Source organism: Garra rufa, chromosome 2 (assembly GCF_049309525.1).
Source record: "Garra rufa chromosome 2, GarRuf1.0, whole genome shotgun sequence".
NCBI classification, from domain to species: Eukaryota; Metazoa; Chordata; class Actinopteri; order Cypriniformes; family Cyprinidae; genus Garra; species Garra rufa.
In genome coordinates, this window is record NC_133362.1 from 36555952 (window position 1) to 36580840 (window position 24889).

At 36.8% G+C, this 24889-nt stretch overlaps 1 protein-coding gene across 10 annotated transcripts in view; it reads left to right on the forward strand.

The window, feature by feature from the left end:
• Positions 1–20826: 20826 nt before the first annotated feature.
• col13a1 (collagen, type XIII, alpha 1) overlaps positions 20827–24889 on the forward strand; it is a 143472-nt gene continuing 139409 nt past the window's right edge. For all 10 annotated transcript variants that reach the window (XM_073834210.1, XM_073834217.1, XM_073834219.1 and 7 more), the window contains exon 1: positions 20827–21418. In XM_073834210.1, the coding sequence (XP_073690311.1) occupies positions 21134–21418 (285 nt within the window). In that variant the 5' untranslated portion in view covers positions 20827–21133. The remainder of the gene's footprint in view (positions 21419–24889) is intronic.

Below are 24889 nucleotides of genomic sequence, written 5' to 3' on the forward strand. Positions count from 1 at the left end.
ACTATAAAAAAAACATGGTTGTACTCCAGGCTCCAGGCTAACCATGCTGAAAATTACAAGCTGGATCATAAGCCTGACATATAAAATAATGATAGTCAGATTTTTTATTTGTTTTCTAAATGGAACAGTTTATTGAGCTTTTCGACAATATAAAAAGTCTAAAAGAGCATCATGTTTGATGCATCTTTTTAATGGTAAAGAATATGATGCTCAAAGGATAAACAGAGATTCAAAATGAGCAAAAAACATGCAATTTGCTGCACTTGCTGATATTTATGGGCCACAAAGTAAGATAAGATGAAACTCTGATAGCTTATAATGTAAATCAATGAGAACTTTATAACAGTATAGCAGACTTCTTGCATAAAATGCAGTAAGTAAATAACTATATCATTTAAAGATAAACATTGAAAGTGAAAGTATTTAGAATTATACTAAAAGCCCTTTTTACTTGCTAAAACTATATGAAGTCAAAAGTTTACATACACCTTGCAGAATCTAGAAAATGTTCATTATTTTATCAAAATAAAATAAGAGGGATCATACAAAATGTATGTTATTTTTTATTTAGTACTGACCTGAATAAGATATTTCACATAAAAGACAAAAAATGACCTGTTTAAAAGTTTACATACACTTGATTTGTGATACTGTATACATGAATGATCCACAGCTGTTTTTTTTGTTTAGTGATAGTTGTTCATGAGTCCCTTGTTTGTCCTGAATAGTTAAACTGCCCACTGTTCTTTAGAAAGGTCCTTCAGTTTCCACAGATTATTTGATTTTTCAGTATTTTTTGTGTATTTGAACCCTTTTCAACAATGACTGTATGATTTTGAGATGCATCGTTTTACACTGAGGACAACTGAGGGACTCATATGCAACAATTACAGAAGGTTAAAATGCTCACTGATGCTTCAGAAGGAAAAATGATGCATTAAGAGGCGGGGTGAAAACTTTTGAAATTTTGAAGATCGGGGTAAATGTAAACTTATTTTGTCTTATCTAAGTATCTTCTATGATATCTTCTTCTGTGATATAAACTATGATATTTAGGCAAAATAAGAAACATGTACATATTCATTCTGCTCAAAAGTTTTCATCCCCCTGGCTCTTAATGCATGGTTTTTCCTTCTAAATCATCAGTGAGCATTTGGACCTTCTGCAATAGTTGCATATAAATCCCTCAGTTGTCCTCAATGTGAAAGATGGATCTCAAAATCATACAGTCATTGTTTGAAAGAGTTTAAACACAAAACATGCAAACAAACAAACAAACAAACAAAGAATCTGTGGGATCTGAAGAACTTTTAACTGTTTAGGGACTCACCAAACAACAGGTAACAGCACAGTATTAAACTTTTGAACAGGGTCATTTTTTCATAAATTAAACTATTATCTTCTCTTGTTGACTATATGTAAAAGTCTTTTATGAGAAAGATCTCATTCAGGTCAGTACTAAATACAAAAAATCTCTAATTTTTAAAAATAAATAACATTTTGCAGATTCTGCGAGATGTATGTAAACTTTTGACTTCAACTGTATCAATTAAACAACAAAAGGCATGTAGTATGATCATGTTCATTATTTACAGACCTCAGAATTTTGTGCATCATCTATGATATAACACGCTTCAAATTGTTAAAGGACTAGTCCACCCAAATAAGAAAATCCTGTCATTATTTACTCACCCTGATGTCGGTCTAAATAAATGATGACAGAATCTTTGGGTGAACTCTTTCTTCAAATTCAAAGATAACTGAAGTCATAAATGAGTTACTTTAAACATAGCATGTACATGACAGCCAGGAAAAGCCCGGTGTACTCTATAACAAATGGTTATAACAACTCAAACTGCGGAGGATGAATGTGGTTAGGGTGAATGGCTATATGCTGATATTTCACTGATCCTGCCAATCTAATTTGTTTCTCGGGGCGTCTGATTAGCCCTTCAATTGCTGTGATTACGAGAAAAGCTCTCATGTTTTCTCAGCTGACAGTCAGTCGTATCTAGCTGCAGGCTAGCAATTAGCCATCCTCTGCCCTCTAATAGTAAAAACATGGCCCGGCATTCGAGGACTGCATTTAACACAAATTATCTCCCTGTAAAAGGGCATGTTTACTTTGCATCGCTAAGTAACCTTACATTATACAGTGCACTGTAGTGTTTTCTGTTAACATGATGTCTTAATTGGAGGAAAATGATTTTTTCTCTGATATATTCACTTTTCACTCCTAAGTGTTACACTTTACCCTATTCAATTTTTTTTTTTTTACGTATTATTTTAGAAAAAAAAAAACATCTTTTTAATGTTAATGTTGACAACTAGCCCCAGACTCCTTTACTCCCCTGAGTTAGTCCTCCTCCTTCCCCAAAGTGATGAGCAAAAGCTCATGATCTCAAAACCAGCTGGAAACAAATGTGTCCTTTGTCTCTGCTGCTACAAAAGGTGGGTGAAAGTGGCCAGGACGTTTGTTTATTTTAACTGCAATAAAAATCTCCTTTCTCCCCTGGAACACAAACATTGTTGTTCAGTGCCCGTTAAAGGATGAGGTGGGATTGGGATTTGGTTTCGAGAACATTTAATTTTATATTGCCAAAACGGGCTTACTCTAAGTGTCTCATCTGTCAGTATATTGATATGTAGACATTTAAACTTCCCTTATATAGCCTCATCTGACTAAAAGGTGACCTCACATTACCAAATGCAATTTGTATAACTTTGCATAAGGAAATATATTCTCCTGTGCAAATCCGTGGTGCTTTTTCATATAAATCCTGTGTGTGATCCCATTACCAGGCTCAGATAGATTCTTTTTACTTTCTTTGTGCTGCCTTAGGATGAAAATCTGAGAGAAGTATTTAAACAAAGTGGTGGAGATTTAATTTTATGAAGCTACGAGAATACTTTATGTGCAAATAAAAAAAAATGACTATTGAACAATTTCTTCTCTTCTGTGTCAGTCTTCGACTTTGATATAGATGTTATTTTTGTTTTCTTTGCACACAAAAAGTATTCACTTAACTTCATAACATTATGGTTAAACCATAGTCACATGGACTATTTTAACAATATCCTTACTACCTTTCTGGGCCTTGAATGCTTTAGTTGCGTTGCTGTCTATGCAGGGTCAGAAAGCTCTCAGATTTAATCAAAAATATCTCAATTTGTGTTTCAAAGATGAACGAAGGTCTTACAGGTTTGGAACAACATGAAAATTACTAATTAATGACAGAATTTAATGTGGCTCTAAAGATGATGTACTTTTCTAAATGATTTAACGACCAAATCCAGTCCATTCTCCTGTGTTGCTAGTCTGATTGTCGTTTTGAAAACAGAACTATCTTATTTCATTTATTTTATTTCATAATATCAAAGAAATGCAAGGCCGAGCTGAATGAAACAGTAAAACATTGCTGTTTACAATGCCATGGAGATCAAGGATCATAAATGCAAGCCGCTGAGGAAAGATTCATTCATAATATATTACATCACCCTCAGAAGTACCCTCACTCGCAGCTCTCACAGAAAATAAAGCCTCTCAAGACAGTGAGGAAAACAATGTGTTGTCGTCTCTGTATGAATAGATAGAGTTGTAGAGTTACAAAGCTTTCAGTGCCCCTTCCAGATGAACTTTGCTCAACTCACAGCTGTCAAGCTCAGAGATGCAAGTCTTCAGCTTTGAAATCTATTATCACTCAAGCATGTGTCAGTTCTTGTGAAAGGCACGGCAGGCCCATAGTGAGCCAGCACTCCTACGCCGAACCCATCTTCTTCCTTTAATGGGGTATACGATCGGTCAGGGTTTGAGGAATGACAGGCTGTCTGCTTCAAGTATCATGGAGTTTAATGTTGGAAGTGCCGGAAGCATCCATTTCTCTGTCCTCCCCCTCTCCACACCTGTTCAGACTGCTTCCTTTCTACAGCGCCGATGATTTGAGCAGCAGCAGGTTGATGGAAAGCAGCACACATGGTCTGACACACACACACTCACAACTATGCTAGCTGGAGGTCAGCTAATACATTGCATATGGACAGTGGACAGTGCACAAGAGAGCTTCACAGTGTCTTCTCCTCCGTTCACTGATTGCAAGCCAATGCATTTCACACCTGGTCATTAACATGGGCGGTGAGAAATGTGCTTGGCACACGGCTGAAGATTTTTCCATTGAGAAAATGAGTGTTATAAAGTCAACTGCTGTGGGAGAGAAGAAAAGAAGAGATGAAATGCGACTTTTCCCAATAGTGCTCAACAGCTAGACTGTCATAAAAAAGTTTGGCAAACAACTTTGGTCAAGTGAATACCAAACCAAGTGGCTTGTGCACATTTTTAGATCTTTTCTCAGAGCTAATTTAACATTTCTGAGGCCTTGGATTTACAGTTGGGAAAATAATTATTTGATCCCCTGCTGATTTTGTACATTTGCCTACTGACAAAGAAATGTTCAGTCTATAATTTAATGGCAGGTTTATTTGAACAGTGAGAGACAGAATAACACAAAAAATCTGAATCCAGAAAAAGGCATTTCAAAAAAGTTATAAATTGATTGCCATTTTAATGAGTGAAATAAGACATGACGTAGTACTTGGTGGCAAACCCCTTGTTGGCAATCACAGAGGTCAGACGTTTCTTGTAGTTGGCCACCAGGTTTGCACACATTTCAGGAAGAATTTTGTCCCACTCCTCTTTGCAGATACTCTTCAAGTCATTAAGTTTTTGAGGCTGACGTTTGGCAACTCAAACCTTCAGCTCCTTCCACAAATTTTTTATGGGATTAAGGTTTGAAGACTGGCTAGGCCACTCCTTAATGTGCTTCTTCTTGAGCCACCCCTTTGTTGCCTTGGCCGTGTGTTTCGGGTCATTGTCATGTTGGAATACCCATCCACGACCCATTTTCAATGCCCTGGCTGAGGGAAGGAGGTTCTCACCCAAGATTTGCGGTACACGGCCCTGTCCATCGTCCCTTTCATGTGGTGCGGTTGCCCTGTCCCCCCAAAAACACCCCCAAAGCATAATGTTTCCACCTCCATGTTTGACGATGGGGATGGTGTTCTTGGGGTCATAGGCAGCATTCCTCCTCCTCCAAACACGGCGAGTTGAGTTGATACCAAAGAGCTCGATTTTGGTCTCATCTGACTACAACACTTTCACCCAGTTCTCCTCTGAATCAGATGTTCACTGGCAAACTTCAGATGAGCCTGTACATGTGCTTTCTTGAGCAGGAGGATCTTGTGGGCGCTGCAGGATTTCAGTCCTTCACGTCCTAGTGTGTTACCAATTGTTTTTTTGGTGACTATGGTCCCATCTGTCTTAAGATCCTGTGTAGTTCTGGGCTGATTCCTCACCATTCTCATGATCATTGAAACTCCACAAGGTGAAATCTTGCATAGAGCCCCAGAACGAGTTGTCACCTTCTCACCAAGCTGATTGGCGATGGCCTTGTAGCCCATTCCAGCCTTGTGTAGGTCTACAGTCTTGTCCCTGACATTCTTAAACAGCTCTTTGGTCTTGGCCATGGTGGAGAGTTTGGAATCTGATTGATTGATTGCTTCTGTGGATAGGTGTCTTTTATACAGGTAACAAATTGAGATTAGGGGCACTCCCTTTTAAGTGTATATAAAAAGTGTAAAAAGATACCTGGGAGCCAGAAATCTTGTTGACTGATAGGGGATCAAGTACTTATTTCACTCATTAAAATGCAAATCAAGTTATAACTTTTTTTTAAATGCATTTTTCTGGATTTTTGTTGTTGTTATTCTGTCTTTCACAGTTAAAATAAACCTACCATTAAAATTATAGACTGATCATTTCTTTGTCAGTGGGCAAACATACAAAATCAGCAGAGGATCAAATAATTAGTCAGTTCCTCTCTGCTTCACACACGTGTCACATAAAAACTACACTATGTGGTTTAACGTTTTGTTTTCACAACAATATTCATACCTTTGTAACTGTTTCTTTTTGGGCCATCTTTTTCAGTTCCATGAAAAGTAACATTTTACTGCAGAAAGACCAAAATAAGTTTGGTAAGGAATCTAACCCACATTTTATTGGTTTGCTGTTTTTAGAGGGGTTGGATGCTACAAGTATACAAACACACAGATCAGGCCAAAAACTGAAGCTGGTTCAGCTCTTTTTAGAGAAGTTATGACCTCATCCACCTCAGCATAGTCAAGTCATGTTTGGCCTAAATGAAAGTAGAAGAAAATCTAGTTTATATATGAACACTTTAAATCAAATTTAAAGCAAACTGAACTAATTCCATCTCAATTCTCTGAAATAAACAATACAGGCAGTAAAACATCAACAATTTCATTCTTCTTTACAAATTATGATTACAGTAGCAGATTATCGATTAATAAAGGCTTTTTTAAAGTGGTTTCTTGCACAATACTATGTTTTTCAACTTCAAAACACTTAATATAATGAATAATTTGTAAAGTAATACATTTTTTTAACTACGAATATATTTACATCACCTAACCTCTCCATATGTAAAGTAAACTTGCTTGGTAGCACACCTGGTACAGCATTGCACTTGCATATTGGAGCGGCTGTTTACCATGAAAGTCATGACACTCAGTAAAAGAGCTCAAAGACTTGTAAAAGGAAGCTAAAATGGCATGTAAAAGGTATTTTTTTCTCAAATTAGCTTTTGCTCACACAATCGTTTAGGTCAATCTAATCTGATGACGAAAAAGTAACTGTGGGAACTTTTTAGCAAGACACGAAATACAGTCAAGACCGAAATTATTCATATCCCTGGCAAATTCTGACTTAAAGTTACTTTTATTCAACCAGCAACTTTTTTTTTTGACCGGAAATGACACAGGCTTCTCCCAAACGATAATAAGACGATGTACAATAGGCATCATTGTGGAGAAGAATATTTCTAAGCTTTTATTTACATTTGAACAAAAAGTGGCATGTCCAAAATTATTCATACCCTTTGCAAACTGTCACAGTCTATGGGAAAATCCAAAGTTCTATACCATTCCAAATAGTCCAAGCTGTTCTAAAGCATCCTAATTACCCTGATTCACTGGGAACTCAACAGGTGAAAAACAGAATCTGCTTACCCCCAGGGCATCTAAGATATAGGTGACTTTGTTTCTTCAGGAAGAACACAAACAAAGATTTTAAACTCAAACCGTTGCAGTTTGTCAGTCATATCCCAATGCTATTGCAGTCAATGGGACCCACGGATTTGAGGGTCAAAACAACATACACAGACAAAACCAAATGAAACCCTGCAGCTTGTGACGATACATTGAGGTCTTAACACATAAAACAATCGATTTGTGCAAGAAACTGAACAGTATTTATATCATTTTCTACCTTTGATCCACCGCAATGTCTAACTGTCCTGAGCGTGTTCACAACAGCCGGCAACCATGTTTACCTGCTTCTGTGAAAACTAAACACACTATTTAGTGCCAAACACTGGACATTTAACTTTTAAATGGCTTAAACTGCTAATTTAGCAAAAAATTACCACAGGCATGTTTTTTTGTCATTACACTGGTCATTAAACCTGCAATTGAGAAAAAAATATATATATAAATATCGCTTACTGAACCACTTGTGGGCATGTCATTTAAAAAGTAGGGTGATTATTTTTTTCTTCAGAAAAATGTAGCCAGTCATGTATTTCTAATGAGCTGGGGTTGGACTGAGGAGCAAATATGTTTTTTTAACTATTGGCAAACACATGCAGAAGCTATTGTATAAGCCACAGTATAAGCGATCCCCATGGTCCATATACTTTATAGCTTTTAAAAACTCATTTAGACTTAATTTAAAGCTTTGTCAAGCCAACATTGTGTAAACAGACATATGCCAGACACAAGTTTGGGCAGAGTCTTTCTATGCCATTAAGATTTTCATTTTTGCCAGAGCAGATCTGATGACAACCTACATTTCCTGCTCTAGAACCCATATTACCTGAAACATAATCAATCATCAACTGCAGTCCATAACGCCTATGTGTCTAGCATCGGGTAAACTGGCAGTTTAGGTCCACAATAACTTATAGACTCATGGTGAGAAGCTATGGGGTGAGAGATCAGAGGAAGAAAAAGAATACAGCTGTGAAAATAGCCTATAGATCACATGTTACCAGACAAATAAATGAAGGGATTCAAAGGATGCACTTTGACTTAATATAAAGGATACACAGTGTGAGGGATTTCAGCAGCATTGAACCAACACATTGATTGTGTTCAAATGATCTGCACTCCACTGCTTATTGTTCTTTCTTCATTAAAGTAACTAGTGCTCCACATCTGCACGCAGTACCTGTTTCTAATTTGCTCTTCCACACACTTTATTTAAAAAAAAACTAGACCTAAATAGACCCAACAGCCCACGTACAAGAGGGCAACGATGAAGAAAGATGAACAGTTTCATTTAAATGGCCTTTAAAGTCACACACTACAATAATATGATTTGATTAAATATGCATGTGGTCATTAAAGTGCTTCAGATGAAAAGGAAGCACTGAATGATGTGATTTCCCCCCTTTTTCTTACATTAACGTCCAACATGATAGATGTGCCAATGAGCATTTAGTCAAAACCTCCAGATGAGTTTTGAGTCCACCTATTAGTTATGCTGTCAACTCTGTCTTCTATTTTGCACAAAAAGATGTTGGCAAATTCAGAGCGTGCTCATTTGTACAGTAGATTAAGAGCAGACTGTATTAAAGATCATTATTTTAGGTCAGCTTGTGCCACAGGCAGACAGGTGCATACATACAGCGTGTAAAGCGCTGAGGAAAATGAACAAAATCCTCTCTCCGGCTTCCCTTCGGAAGAAAAAAAGACGAAATTACCTGACCATAAGTGCTCTGAGGCCTGTAATTTATTTGATGTGGATGTCAGCAATACTTTAATATCCAAAAAGAAAAGAAGTTTGAGGGTGGAGCCGGGGGCCTAATTATAGAAGTGTGAGAGAACCGTACAGACCAGAAAGGGGCCTGAGGCTTGAGCTAACCACTGCAACCCGGGACCAGCCATCCTTTGCACCTCATGTCATTTAAAAAAGAAGGCAGCTCTGCGTTTTGGCCACTCTTCACTGTGGAGAGGCAGGGGGAAATGAAATGAAAGAAGCGGGCAGGAAAGCTTGCGCTCATTAACATCTGCACAGGGATTAGGACAGTCTTTTAACACGTGCAACCCATAACAGTCCCAACATGTAATAATACAGAGCTGGAAGCCGACATAGTAATTTTGATATTTAAGAGCCGCAGCTGTTTGATAGGCTGGTAAGAGGCTGGTTAGCAGTCACGTGAAAACGCAGAGCCTGGAAGATCAACATGTTTTGCATGATGGTTACTCAGCATCGCGAGAAGTTCAAAAGGGTCACCAAGAATCGTAATATAAGAGCTTGGTGGACTATGAAAATAGACACATACAATAAAACATTTACTTTGAATCAAGCTCCAAAAATGGCCAAAAAACAAAGGACAGTTGAAGAAAGCATTGAGCACTGCAGCTCATTTCTCACACAAAGGGAACATTTCTTAAGTTACAGTTAAATAGCAAAATTTCACCGAAAATGTTATTTATTTATTATTTAATTTATTTTTATTTTATTATTTTATTAAGCCTGTTTCCATCACGTAATACAGGAATACAAAAGGTAATTGTGACTTCTCACAATTCAGACATTTCTTTGTGCAATTCTGTTTATATCAAACAATTCTCACTTTTTTCCTTGTAATTCTGAGAAAAAGTTGGAATTGCAAGAAGTAATTCAGAATTGCAAGATATAAACTCTTTAAAACTGACTTTTTTTCTCGCAGTTCCAAGTTTACATCTCTTGATTCTGAGTTTACATCTTACAATTCTTACAATTCATCTGACATTTTATCTCACAATTCAAACTTTCTTTTGTGCAATTCTGAGTTTATATTTCAAAATTCAGGATTTCTTTTGTGCAATTCTGAGTTTACATCTTACAATTCTGACTATTTATCTCACAATTCAGACTTTCTTTTGTGCAATTCTGAGCCTACATCTCACAATTCAGACTTTGTTTTGTGCAATGCTGAGTTTACATCTCACAATTCAGACTTTGTTTTGTGCAATGCTGAGTTTACATCTCACAATTCAGACTTTATTTTGTGCAATTCTGAGTTTACATCTCAATGCAGGTTTACTTTCGTGCAATTCAGACTTTTATGCCATAATTCAGACTTACTTTCGTGCAATTCTGAGTTTACATCTCACAATTCAGGCTTACTTTCATGCAATTCAGACTTTTATTTCACAATTCAGACTTTCTTTTGTGCAATTATGTGTTTTTATGGCACAATTCAGACTTTATTTTGTGCAATTCAGACTTTTATTTCACAATTCAGACTTTCTTTTGTGCAATTCTGAGTTTTTATGTCACAATTCAGACTTTATTTTGTGCAATTCAGACTTTTATTTCACAATTCAGACTTTCTTTTGTGCAATTATGTGTTTTTATGGCACAATTCAAACTTTATTTTGTGCAATTCAGACTTTTATTTCACAATTCAGACTTTCTTTTGTGCAATTCTGAGTTTTTATGTCACAATTCAGACTTTATTTTGTGCAATTCTGAGTTTACATCTCAATTCAGGGTTACTTTCATACAATTCAGAAGACTTTTATGTCACAATTCAGACCTTCTTTTGTGCAATTCTGAGTTCACGTCTCACAATTCAATCTTACTTTCATGCAATTCAGACTTTATGTCATAATTCAGGCTTATTTTCATGTAATTCAGACTTTTTGTCACAATTCAGACTTTCTTTTGTACAATACTAAGTCTACATCTCAATATTCAGAGTTTATTTTTTGCAATTCTGAGTTTACATCTCACAATTCAGGCTTACTTTCATGAAATTCAGACTTTTATGTCACAATTCAGACTTTGTATTGTGCAATTCTGAGTTTACATCTCACAATTCAGGCTTACTTTCGTGCAACTCAGACTTTTTGTCACAATTCAGACTTTCTTTTGTGCAGTTCTGAGTTTTTATGTCACAATTCAGACTTCATTTTGTGCAATTCTGAGTTTACATCTCACAATTCAGACTTTCTTTTATGCAATTCAGACGTATTATGTGACAAATCAGACTTTCTTTTGTGCAATTCTGAGTCTACATCTCACAATTCAGACTTTGTTTTGTGCAATTCTGAGTTTACGTCTCACAATCAAGACTTTCTTTTGTGCAATTCCGACTTTTATGTCACAATTCATACTTTCTTTTGTGCAATTCTGAGTTTACATCTCAATTCAGGGTTACTTTCATGCAATTCAGAAGACTTTTATGTCACAATTCAGACCTTCTTTTGTGCAGTTCTGAGTTTACGTCTCACAATTCAATCTTACTAAGTTTTTATGTCACAATTCAGACTTTCTTTTATGCAATTCAGACTTTTATGTCACAATTCAGACTTTCTTTTATGCAATTCAGATTTTTTATGTCACAAATCAGACTTTCTTTTGTGCAATTCAGACTTTTATGTCATAATTCAGGCTTACTTTCGTGCAATTCAGACTTTTATGTCACAATTCAGACTTTCTTTTGTGCAATTCTGAGTTTTTATTTAAAAATTCAGACTTTGTTATGTGCAATTCTGAGTTTACATCTCACAATTCAGGCTTACTTTCATGCAATTCAGACTTTTATTTCACAATTCAGACTTTCTTTTGTGCAATTCTGAGTTTACATCTCAATTCAGGCTTACTTTCATGCAATTCAGAAGACTTTTATGTCACAATTCAGACCTTCTTTTGTGCAATTCTGAGTTTACATCTCACAATTCAGGCTTACTTTCATGAAATTCAGACTTTTATGTCACAATTCAGACTTTCTTTTATGCAAGTCAGACTTTTATGTCACAATTCAGACTTTCTTTTGTGGAATTCTGAATTTTTGTCACAACTCAGACTATCTTTATGTAATTCTGAGTTTACATGTCACAATCCAGACTTAATTGTGTGCAATTCAGACTTTTGTCACAATTCAGACTTTCTTTTGTGCAATTTTAAGTTGAAATCTCATAATTCTGACTTTTTCTCTGAAGTCTGTTTACATCTCACAATTCTGAATCTTCTCTGAATTCTGAGTTTACATCTCGTGATGAAAAATGGTCGGAATTGTAAGATAAAAACCTTTTTAGGATTAAGGTCAACCATCTGGGCCTTTAATTGTGTTTACAAAGAGCTATTCTTAACATCGTAATAAGCGATTACATTTTAATAAGATATTATCAAATGCATATGTGGTTTCTGAGTCACTGGCCTGAATTTGAAGGCATGAAAAACCTTTTGAGAATCACTTCCCATAATATTTATCCTTCAGCACCACAGCTCTCCAGACCACACGATAAATGCAACACAGTTCTGATTTCTCAATCATCACCAGGAGTGCTCTTGAAACAGACTGTTTAGCATTAAGCATTAGTTTTGCAAGCAAGCATGTCTGTAGAGAACTAATTATTTTATTCCCCATTCAAACACAGACACAAACAAGACATGAATACCTATTAAATAAATGAATACCCTGTTCCATCACTAGAAGGAAAAGAGCTTAAGGAAACAATATTTCTCTTGTTTCCCTCAGAAATGTGATGTTGCAGCAAATAATTGCAGTACATACAAAAAATCTGGAAAACACGTTTCCTTTTTGATGTATGTCACTATATTTCTTGTATACGGTAAAAAAAAAAAAAAAAGTATAGACATAAAATGTTCACTCAACAGAACATTAATGCCAGAAAATGTGTTGCACTCTCAAAAAACAGAGCAATTGCTTATACTGTCACTCTTAAAAAATACTGTATATAACAAAAAATGTTTTTTTTTTTTTCATTTTGGCTGGACAAAACCTGAACTAGAAGATTACAGGAGTTTGGAACTTTTACAGCTTTGAAGATTGAAGGTTAAAAGCCTTGTATATTTAAGCTTGGACAGTATGATGAGAGATTTAAAGTGATGTAGGTCTTTCTTTGTGTATATATAAGGTTCACAGCGACTGCTATGCAGTTGCTTGGCTGTTCACAATTGGGAGTTTAAGGGATAGTTCCCCCAGAATTTAATTTTTTTTTTTACAAATGCACAATTAATGACTCACCCTTTAAGTACCTTTGTTCATTTGAGAACACAAATTAATATATTTTTAATAAAATCCAAAAGCTTTCTGGCCCTGCATAGACAGCAACACAACCGACACGTTCAAGGTCCAGAAAGGTAGTAAGGACATTGTTAAAATAGTTAATGTGACATCAGTGGTTCGACCTTAATTTTATGACTCCATGAGAATACTTTTTGTGCGTTGCTGTCTATGCAGGGTCAGAAAGCTCTCGGATTTCATCAAAAATATCTTGAAGGTCTTACGGGTTTTGAACGACAAGAGGGTTAGTAATTAATGACGGAATTTTCATTTCTGGGTGAACTACGCCTTTAACGTCTTGCAATTTTGCATTTAAGTCTTGTAATTCTAAATGTATGTCTTGCAATTCTACTTTTTTCTCATAATTGCAAAAAAAAATAAAATGTTAGAATTGTGAGATAAAAAGTTGCAAGTACCTTCCTTATGATAAGAGGTTTTAAGTGAATTTTCTCAGTGTAGGTTCAGAGTGACTGCTAGGCCAACACGTTCTTACTCCCAACTCGTCACATATCGACGCTTGGTCAGGACCCCTTTAATGTCACTTTAAGGGTGTGTGCACACTTGTCATGTTTGGTTTGATTGAAACTAACTCTGCTCTGTTAGTGCGGTTAATTTGAGTAAATGTGAACGCTGCCATCCGCTAAACTTTGGTGCGCACCGAACAAGCGGACCGAGATTGCTAAAAAGATGGGTCTCGGTCCGCTTCTGAACGAACTCTGGTGTGGTTCAAATGAAATATGAATGCAACATGGAGCAAATACTTCTAAATAAACCAAAAACAGGAAGTAATGACAAGATGCAATGCCATGCTACATGATTTCACGAAGGGAACTAGCAGTGTATTCAAAACAAAATGAGCAGAGGGCCAACGTGAAGCAATGAGGAGGTAAAGTGCCTTTTATGAGCTCTTTGTGAGTTTGCAGGTGGTGAAAATAAAATCATATATATGCAACAATGAGGGCACTTAGTCCAGCAGACGGCATTAGGTGTATTCAACTTAAAGTGGTAAATGGGTACTTTGATGTCATACAGCTGCAGTGCCGCTTTAAGTCGAATGCACCTTTTCCTTTTGTTTGTTCAGCCCGACCAATCAGGTTTGTGAACGTATCACTATGCCTTAAGGTTCAGTATCTTTAGGTTCACTGTCAAAAATACCAGTGTGAACACTAAGTGGACCAAGACCAAGTGTATCATTTTCCTTTTTGGTCCGGACCAAAAGAACGAAGCAAACCAAAATACAAATGTGAACACACCCTAGCATCACTTTTGGATGTGCAGGATTCTCCATTGCTTCTAGCTGTTTGCATTTTGTGTCGCATTTAATGGTTTGCATGCATTTGCAAAAATCATTTTACGTAAATGTATATACTTTCATAGATATTTCGGAGCAACTAAAGCTACCCACTTCTGAACAATATGTGACCCTGGAAAACCAAACCAAACTGAGATTTCTACATCATCTGAAATAAATAAGCTTCCTATTGATGTATGATTTGTTAGGATAGGACAGTATTTGGCCGAGATACAACTATCTGAAAATCTGGAATCTGAGGGTGCAAAAAATTCTAAATATTGAGAAAATCACCTTTAAAGCTGTCCAAATAAAGTTCTTAGCAATACATATTACATATTAGCAATACACAAAAAAGCAGTATAAAGGTATTATGAACAAGTCGTGTTGCATTCCAAGTCCTCTGATATCTTTATGTGAAGAACAGAGTAAATCATAAGGTTTGATTTGCTGAAAATGATCTCGCTCCTGCACATATCACATTCAAAAAAATACTCCCGAACTTGTTTAGCATGACGCAAATGGTCACAAGACACACAAGAGCCAATGGCATTTCACAACCAAAGCTTCTGGCAGCAGTTTTTAAATTTGTGCACAGACTGCACAGCGATCGCATCTATTCCTCTCAGAAATCAATCGTTTTGCATCGGAAGACTTGGGATATTAAAGGGATAGTTCACCCAAAAATGAAAATTTGATGATTATCTGCTTACCCCCATAGGGCATCCAAGATGCAGGTGACTTTGTTTCTTCAGTAGAACTCAAACCATTGCAGTCTGTTAGTCATATAATGGCAGTGAATGGGCACCAAACCTTTGAAAGTAAAAAAAAAAAAAAAAAAAAAAAACATGCACAGACAAATCCAAATTAAACCCCGCGGCTTGTGAAAATACATTGATGTCCTAAGACACGAAACGATCAGTTTATGCAAAAAGCTGAACAGTATTTCTATCATTTTTTACCTTTAATACACAGCAATGTCTAACTGTCCTGAGTGTGCGCTCAGCATCCGGTGCGTTACATGTGTAGTATACACAAACGCTGGAAGGGGAAATCGGTGAAAAGTCAACAGTCCCGGATGAGTTCGTGCAAGCAAACATAAACTTTTAGCTTTGAATCAGTTTGAACAATCAGGATAAGCGCAAGTAATTACTATTTTGAAAAGAAGCTATACCAACAATCTCTGTGCACTGTGTAAACAATGAGTGTTGTATACATGCGACAGATCGCTTCCGGCGTTTGCGTATACAACGCCGAATGCTGAGCACGTGTTCAGGACAGTTGTTGGACATTGCTGTGTATCAAAAGTAAAAAAATATATAAATACTGTTCAGTTTCTCGCAAAAAGGTCTTAGAACATCAATGTATTGTCAGGAGCCACAGGGTTTCATTTGGATTTGTCTGTGCATGTTTTTTTTTTACTTTCAAAGGTTTGGTGCCCATCCACTGTTATTATATGACTAAGAGACTGCAACGGTTTGAGTTAAAAATCTTCGTTTGTGTTCTACTAGAGAAACAATGTCACCTACATCTTGGATGCCATAGGGGTAAGCAGATAAACATCAAATTTTCATTTTTGGGTGAACTATCCCTTTAATACTTTTTAAATAAATTGTGACTGTAGTTGTATGTCTGTTATATCCTGTGTTTTATATTGACAAATGGTAAGGTTTAGGGCCAGGGGTTTGATTACGTGCTCATAAATGTGTAAATAGTGTAATGAAAAAATTATTGTTTTGACTGTTATATTTAAAATGCAACACCCCAACATATATGCAATAATAGTGACATTATTACCCAAAATTCCCAATGCCTTTCACGTCAGCATCTTGACGCCAAAGGTTTCTTATTTAAAACAATGGACCTTGCATGACGAAAAATGACGCTACTGTGCGTCAAAAAGTGACGCCAAAGGGTCCTGACCAAGCGTCAATATGTGATGAGTTGGGATTGAGAATGTGTTGGCTAGGCAGTTGCTTGGCTGTTCAAGGAGGTTTCTCCATTCTCACTGTTTACATTCATTATTGCATCTCACAATATTAAAGAAATGCTGCAGGACCGAGCTGAATGCAAGACACTAAAACAATCTTCTTTGCAGTGCCAGAGAAATTATGGATCATAAATGAACACAGCTGAGGAAGGATTCACTTGTAATACATTGCATCATCCGCAGAAGTAGTTTTGCAGATCTCACAGACAATAAAAGCCTATCAAGACAGTGAGGAAAACAAAAGAGTTGCTGTTTCCATGCACAAATATCCAAACAGAAACAGACAGATAGATAAACAGATAGATAGATTATTCTATGGATAGTTGTGAAGTGACCAAACTTCTGAGAATCCACTAAATTTAGAGCGAGAACACACTGCATCTTTAAAGATCATTCGCTGTCAGTGGCCATACAAGGACATTGAACTCACTGCATGATTACTAAGTAGTTGACCAGAAAATTGTCATGTTCAAATTGTGTCCAGATGCCCTTGCATTATGGTGAACCAGATGAAATGGCTCTGCTTTGAGCATGTGCTGGGATGTTCTCGAGTGAAAAGCTGTTTCTTCATGCGCTGATACTCTCTGCAATGTTGGGAATTTGATCTGCTTCGTTAAAAGACATTTTCTAACTTTCCACAATCTGTCACAGATGTATCTTGACAGTTTGTGTTCACATTTAGTCAGAGAATTGATGTCTTTCTTGTATATATTCAGCAGGGTATGTATAATTGTGCAATATGTTGCACAACAATATTAGATCATTTTGAAAAGAAAACCATCGCACTGCAGATTAATTTTTCATTCCTTAAATCAACTGGCAATTACATAAAGTTCATTCAGATCCTTGGACGCTCTCCAGTTTGCATGTAATGAACCTCTGTGGGGCCATCAAGCTTCAGATGTGGTTGATAGTGGAAGGACATCTCTTAGTTTGACTAAAATCACAGCTGCACAACGTGGGCCAGGAAATTCTCTATTAGCTTTTTAAAGCTTTCTGTGGGCCTGTGGAAAACGTACTATAATCTAATCCACCCGTGTGGTTTTGTAAATGTAATTAGAGCAGCCGCTGCTCGAGGTCGGCGATCTTGATTCTGGAGGTCCAAAGCTCATCTGCTCAGCTAACCGCAGACCTAGTTGCTACAGACAGCAAAACAGCAAACAAATGAAGTAGTAATTATGACTGGCGTGACCTTTAATTTACAGATTAATGAAAATCTATTAAAAGAGGTATTTTGAAACCAACCTAAAAGCCTCTACGCATAAATATATGGCTGGCAAAAAAATACAAACATGCTCTGAGCTGCCAGTTTGACTGAAAGACAAGGCTCACATCCCTGCGCTCAGGCGCTCTTTGCGTCAGGAGCAGAATTAGATATCGTTCAGTCCACTCTATCAGCCCTTTCCAATAGCTGTGCTGAGCCAAATACTCCCCTGACAGCCAACTCACATGTGTTTTGTGGACAGGGGACAATTGTCCTTTTGTCCTCGTGCATGGACTGCCTCGTTCTGGCTCCTGTTTTGGAAACTACTATTTTGTGTTCCCCTTCTGGTTTGGCCTAGAAACTTTTTTCTGTAGAGATGTTTGGTGATGAAATGTAAGTTTGCGTTGTCGTTTAGCTGCATACTTTGATTAGGCAGGACAATTTGTTGTTTGTTTTTCAAATGAAGAGCCCCTCCTATTCTCTCCAACTCACTCAACACAGATTGCGATGAAAGGAGGGAATAATCAAAGAGTTAGTGGTGGAGGTGGTAAAGATTGACGAGGGGGAGGCTAGTTTGTTTTACCCCATGCTGATAAAGTTTTCTCAAACAGATGGGAATTTATAGAGATTCATATTAAGGAATGTTTTGAAAAACACAAATTTATAACTTAATTTCTGAATCTATGTGGAGCTTATGATTTAACATTTGTGTTGGCAATAAACTGACAGATTATATTGTATCTAATGTATGTGTAAAGGGGGCTGGGCTCCTTACCAAATGTTTGCAGGTTTGAGACCCTTAAGCTCAACGAACCATCACTGCTGTGTAACCCCAGGTTGTTCCAGAAGGATTGTCCCTGTAATAAGTGTATGGTAAGTCATTTCGGATAAACGGATGTCTGCTAAAATGACTACTTACTTGTATCCAAGGCATTCATTAAAAGGAGGGATGGGAAATATGACATAACCGACAGCAGTGTGAACCTACTTTGTGCTCTGGCTACAAAAAGGGCCTTTAGGTAAAAACCAATAGACAATTTTACATTGTTGATTGACTGATCCTGTAAGAGAAAGAGAAATCTCATTATCTCATTATTTTTCTAAGGGCTATTATTGTTTTATACAATTTATACACAGATTTTTTTTTTTACTTGTTTCCAGCCAAAATATTTAAAAATTCTTAAATCAAGCACCATTTTCTAGACAAGTAAAATTTGTTTTCTTGTTTTCAATAAAAACAAGTCAAAATTAAGTGTGTTTTTGCTTGAAACAAGCAAAATCATCTGCCAATGGGGTAAGAAAAGTAATCTTGTTTTCTGTTTGAAAATCCTTCTTGATTTAAGAATTTTTAGATATTTTGGCTGGAAACAAGACAAAAAATGTAAGTAAGAATTTTTATTTTTTTTTGCAGTGTAGCAACTGAATGTCAACAAAAACAGGCTGACTGAATTAATGTTTATATTTTATTTATCTTTTAAAGAGTTAGTTCACACAAAAATGAAAATTCTATCATTAATTACTCACCTTCATGTTGTTCCAAACCCGTAAGACCTTTATTCATCTTCAGAACAAATTAAGATATTTTTGATGAAATCCAAGAGCTTTCTGACCCTCTATAGACTGCAAGGGTACAAGACCCAGAAAGGTACCAAGAACATCGACAAAATAGTCCATTGACATCAATGGTTCAATCGTAATTTTATAAAGCCACGAGAATACTTTCTGTGCACAAAGAAAACAAAAATAATGACTTTATTCAACAATTCTTCTCCTCTGCGCCACAATTTGCTTACATTTAGATGAAAGCACGCAAATGCTCTCCAAAATGGCTATATTAACGATGTTCTTGGTACCTTTCTGGGCCTTGAACATGGTAGTACCCTTGCTGTCTATGGAGGGTCAGAGAACTCTTGGATTTCATTAAAAAATATCTTAATTTGTGTTCGAAAGATGGTTTTACGTGTTTAGAACAACATGAGGATGAGAATTTTCATTTTTGGGTGAACTAACCGTTTAACTGTCTATATTCTCTAGGTTTATTTCAGTGTATGTGTTCAGTAGTGTTTAGTACAAGTCATTGGTGAAATGGGTGACTTGTCAGACTTTTAAAAAGGACAGATTATAGCCTGTTTAGCAGGAGTGTCGGCAACCTTAAAGGGTTAGTTTACTTAAAAGTGAAAATTCTGTAATTAATTACTCATTCTCATGTTGTTCATCTTCGTAACACAAATTAAGATATTTCTGATGAAATCCGAGCGCTTTCTGACCCTGCATAGACAGCAACACAACTGACACATTCAAGGCCCAGAGAGGTAGTACGGACATCAATAATATAGTCCATGTGACTTCAGTGGGTTAACCGTAATGTTATGAACATTAGTTTTCAATGTGCGTTTATGAGAGTATCACAATGCATGCAAAAAAAAAAAAAAAATGAAAGGCATGTACTCTTAAAAATAAAGGTGCTTTAAAAGGTTCTTCACATAGATGCGATATAAGAAACATTTTTGGTTCCACAAAGAACCATCCAGTCATAGGTTCTTTAAAGAAGAAAAACATTCTTTCACTACAAAGAACCTTTGGTGAAATAGAAAGGTTCTTCATATGTTGAAGGTTGTTTATGGAACCATTTAGACAAAAAAAGGGTTTTCTATGGCATTAAGACAAAATCATGATAAACTTTGAATACTGGCTTAACAGTCTTGGTTTAAAGGTTAAAAATGTTTTAAAAGGCATTAAGTTTGAAGGTTTTATAGGCCAGACATGCAGTTAAATGGCTTAACAAATAATGGGAATAACCTCTTAATTTCTCAGAATGCCATTACCTGTTGAATTTCTTCCAAATGTAATTCATTAATTCAATTTTTTTGTAGGCAAATGGATACATTTAGCATGCTCCACTTTCAGTGTTTTGATAACTAAAACTTTGTTTAAAAACACCTTCTTAATTCGCAGCTTGGGTCTAGATTTGTGAGTGAAGAAACAGTTTCTCTTACTCTAATGATTGTGTGGTTATCATGTCCACTTTACGCATTGATTCAGCGAGGCACCTAAAAATATCGTTCTCCAGAGCCGGATCAAAGCCGGGGTCAGCTCCTCCGTGAATCCCGCCCTACCGTTTAGCCTAAATAAACCGAAAGGAGGGGCTTGTCCGCGACAGAGAAGCGAAGGGTCCCGTGGTGAGCGCTGCAGAGCCGTGTAGTGTGTGTCAGGTTTCATTCTGAGAGAGACTCAAGCGCGCAGCAGTCAGACAAACCCCGTCAAATGGCACGACCGCAGCACACGGACTCCCACTAGAGCCGGAGCGCACTCAACCATTATCTCCATGCACTTGAATGAGCGGCATGCCTCTGTTGAGGTCGTTTTGAAGATTGATATTTTCACGTGAAAAGCGGTTTAATTGCCTGACAGGAGAACTTTAATCAGTTTATTTGAGCACGACCCAGTTTAGCGTGGATAAACATCAAATTACCTACACAAATCTCACAGACATGGAGGACATGAAATTGCGAGTATCACCTCAGTCCACTCGGGAGAGGACCTGTGTTCAGCATCCTTGCCAAAAGCGCATTTTGACGAACTGGAAGGACTTGTGTGCTATCTGCGTGTGTTTGATCTCGTTTGGAGTTTGTGTGTTGCTTTACCTGAGGACGTCAGATCTGCAGTCCAGGGTGCTCAGTTTGGAAAAGGACAGAGATCCTCGTATCACCAGTTGGATCTCTCTGGAACAGGTGGAGCCCGTCCTGTGGAGTCGACTGGATCAGATATTAGAGGAGGTGAGCGGTGACTTTTATTCTCCAGACATTTGTCTGTGGTTGTAATAATATCTTGTCATAGTTATACAAGCTATTTGCTTGAGTCAGTGAAAGAGAAGATGTTCATGTTGTCCCACCTGGTTGAAATGTTGTCTTCAGCGAGAGGTAGAAGTAGAGAGTAGAGAGACTTTGAGGTAGAAGATAAAGAATATGTTTCTGGAACTACGTTCAGGTGTACGAAAATGTCAAATTTAGAGCTGAGAGCTAAGCTCTTAGTCTCCTCGTCCGTATTTTAGTTTGTTTATTGGCCCTCGTTGTTTACGCACTTTCAATGCGCAGTTTGAGCTCTCTGGACTTCAAAGCGCTCATGCACATGGATCAGAATTATTCGTTTTTGATTGCTTTAGTTTAGTTCTGTTTATTAATTATTATTTAGTAGCCTATTATTTTATTCATTTATATTGTTGTCTGTTTGCTTTTTAATGCGTTTTTTTATCGTTTTATCTCAGTTACTCCTTTTTAAAGATTAAACGCGAACTAATTACTAATTACTTTTATTACTTTCTTTTTAACTTCGTTAATATTCGTTATTAGGCTATTAATATTTTAACCAAATGTCATTCGCCGTCACACCAGTGATAAATAATTAAATCACAATTATTAAATTAGTTTTGTTAGGTATTATAGCTGTTCAAATACCAGATCAGACTCTTTTGCATGGCTCAAATTTTTCACATCCTATTTAGCATTGCTCTAGATGAGTGTCTATAAATAACGCAATCATATTGCCAAAATTTCCTGCTGCCATTTTGACACATTCATTAGTGTAGCTGTCTTAATAAAGGCACACCTAATTGATGTGATCCTATTATCCACACTTGTCTGACTGAGTTTTAAGAATGTCTGTTCAATGATAAATACATCTGCTACTGAAAGATATGACTGTTGTTGTTTAGCAAAACTTTTATTTGCAGCATGCGAGACCTGCTGAACCCATTGTGTCACCATACGACCACCTGTTTTACATCAACAATCAAGCAGTTAGGGCTCTCGCCAACTTTAGCGCTGGCCGAGCACAGCGTCTGTGTAGAATAGGATTGAGCTTGAAGTGGTGAAGTGGAGAAAAGCAAGATATATAGATATACTGTACATTGCCTGCGGCCGTGGTCCCTTCACACTGGCCTCTGGTGGTTCATCACCTAGCTGCATGTAAAATATTTGAGGTGTTAAAAGTATCTTGGGTAGAATTTTGCTTGGGGAAAGGCTGCCATCTCACTATCTGCGGTTTATAAAGTAATAGAGTCTGCAGAGGATGATGGAGGTGAATATTCAGTGTGTTAATGAGAGTACGCCAACTGGAGTAGAGGCAGCCAAGTGTGAGTCAATCTGATTACAGTATCTGAGTCATTTACAGGTGGATCTTATCCAGGGGATAAAAATCTAAATTTGATTTGCTCAGTAGAAAATAGTCACCTTTCATGCATTGTAATATGACAGTTAGGCATATGCTCATTCTAATTTATGTAATGAAAAATCGGATAAAGAATTACAGCATTATTGTAATGACAGTGTAATGAGAGTCGTCCTTCAGAATAATGGCAGTTGCAAAAAGTAAAACGTTAACATTCATTACAGTAATTTTAGAGTTTTAGAAAATGAGAAAATGTGCTTAATTGTAATGAAAAAGCTAAAATAGGCTTCAGTTTTGTTTAATACTGATGGGCTTTGAAAAGCAACTGAAATGTGTTTATCTCAGGGGTGTTCTGTTATCAAGGGCAGATGTTTCTCCTAGACATATTGACAGCCGACGTTTCAGCGTCACCATGAAATTGCATGTATATGTCTCCATTAAAGCTGAGAAACGTATACAATGGAAGTGCCTGTTGAAGGTTCGAATGGTGCTATTTTCACAATTTATAACAAAACGTGCCTTCAGGGGTGTAATCAAGATCTGTTAAAGGGGAAAGTAGCTAAACTCCAGAGAGAAAGAGAGAGAGAATGAAAGAAATGGAAAGAGCGATAGAGTTAGGCCTGCAGGCACAAAGTCTGGGGTCTTAGTAGTAATCGGACATTGGAATTGTAAAACGTTTTGTCATCCTTTTTAAAATAGATTGTTAAAACCAGATCAAATACTGGGCATCGAGTTACCATTAAAGCTGGGAGGCAGAGAATGTCTCCCCTCCCTCCTAACCTATCCCTGCAAGCGCTGGGGCATCAGCTGTCTCATGCCATTACCACAACCTTACCATTCACATCACGTCATCTGAGGGTCAGCATGAAAAACGTTTGCAAACCTTTTTACTTCTGTATGCTTAAAAATAAAGGGTCTAAAAATGGGTTTTCATATGCAGCACTGCCATACACTCTTAAAAACAAAAGGTTCTAATGCCATAGAATAACTTTTTTTTTGTCTAAATGGTTCCATAAAGAACCTTTAACATCTGAAGAACCTTTCTGTTTCACAAAAGGTTCTTTGTGGCAAAAGAAGGTTCTTCAGATTATAAAAAGGTAAGAAAAAGATGGTTCTTTAAAGAACATTTGAGTGAATGGTTCTTTGTGGAACCAAAAACGGTTCTTCTATGGCATCGCTGTGAAGAACCTTTTAAAGCACCTTCATTTTTAAGAGTGTAGAAGAACCATTTTTGGTTCCCCAAAGAACCTTTCAGCATTGTTTTCCACATTTGGTCATTATATAAGAATCATTTGGTCCAATGGAAAGGTTCCATAGATGTTAAAAGTTCCTAATGGAACCACATATGCCACTAAAGAAGCTTTGTTTTTAAGAGTGCAATCATTTTCATGTTTTAATGAGGTATTTTATGAGGAAAAATGGATGTAGATGATGTAGAATTGACTGGATTGTGAAAAGTTGGTGTTGCATTACAAAATAAAGCCAGATGGTTTAAAAACATTCTTCGTCAAAAAGTCGTTTCAGAGGCGTCCAAGTTATTACTTTTTGATGAAAGATTACAAAAACAAACATTTTTTCTCTTTGGAATAACGTGCTCATGAATCGTGCACAATAAGACCAGAGGAGCGTATTAAGAAAGTAAATAGGGTCATTGTTGATTTCATGTTGACTTTCAGAACACCTTTATTCGAGCATAAAGGAACACACCCTACTAGAATTAAATGCTTCAGTAAGTTAATGAAAGCTAAGTCTTTGTATCTTTAGATCTTGTTCAAGGTTCTTCCCATCAATGCTGACTTTTCATCACCGGTTACTGTTTGCTCAATGTGACACTGCATTATTGTTTGTGAGAGCTCTTAGATTTAAGCGAAAGAGGGTTTTGGATGCACTTTCCCCTGGTTTGATGTTGAAAAAATGTTTATTTTTAAGAAACATTTTATTTGGGCATAACCTGGGAATGCAGCACTGGAAAATCATGAGTTAAAGCTTTGGCAAACCGTCTTGCGTGTGCATTATCCCTGGACATTGCTCCTGTGGAAAAGCAGTTTATGCACAGCACAGGTTCCCTCCAAATTGTAATG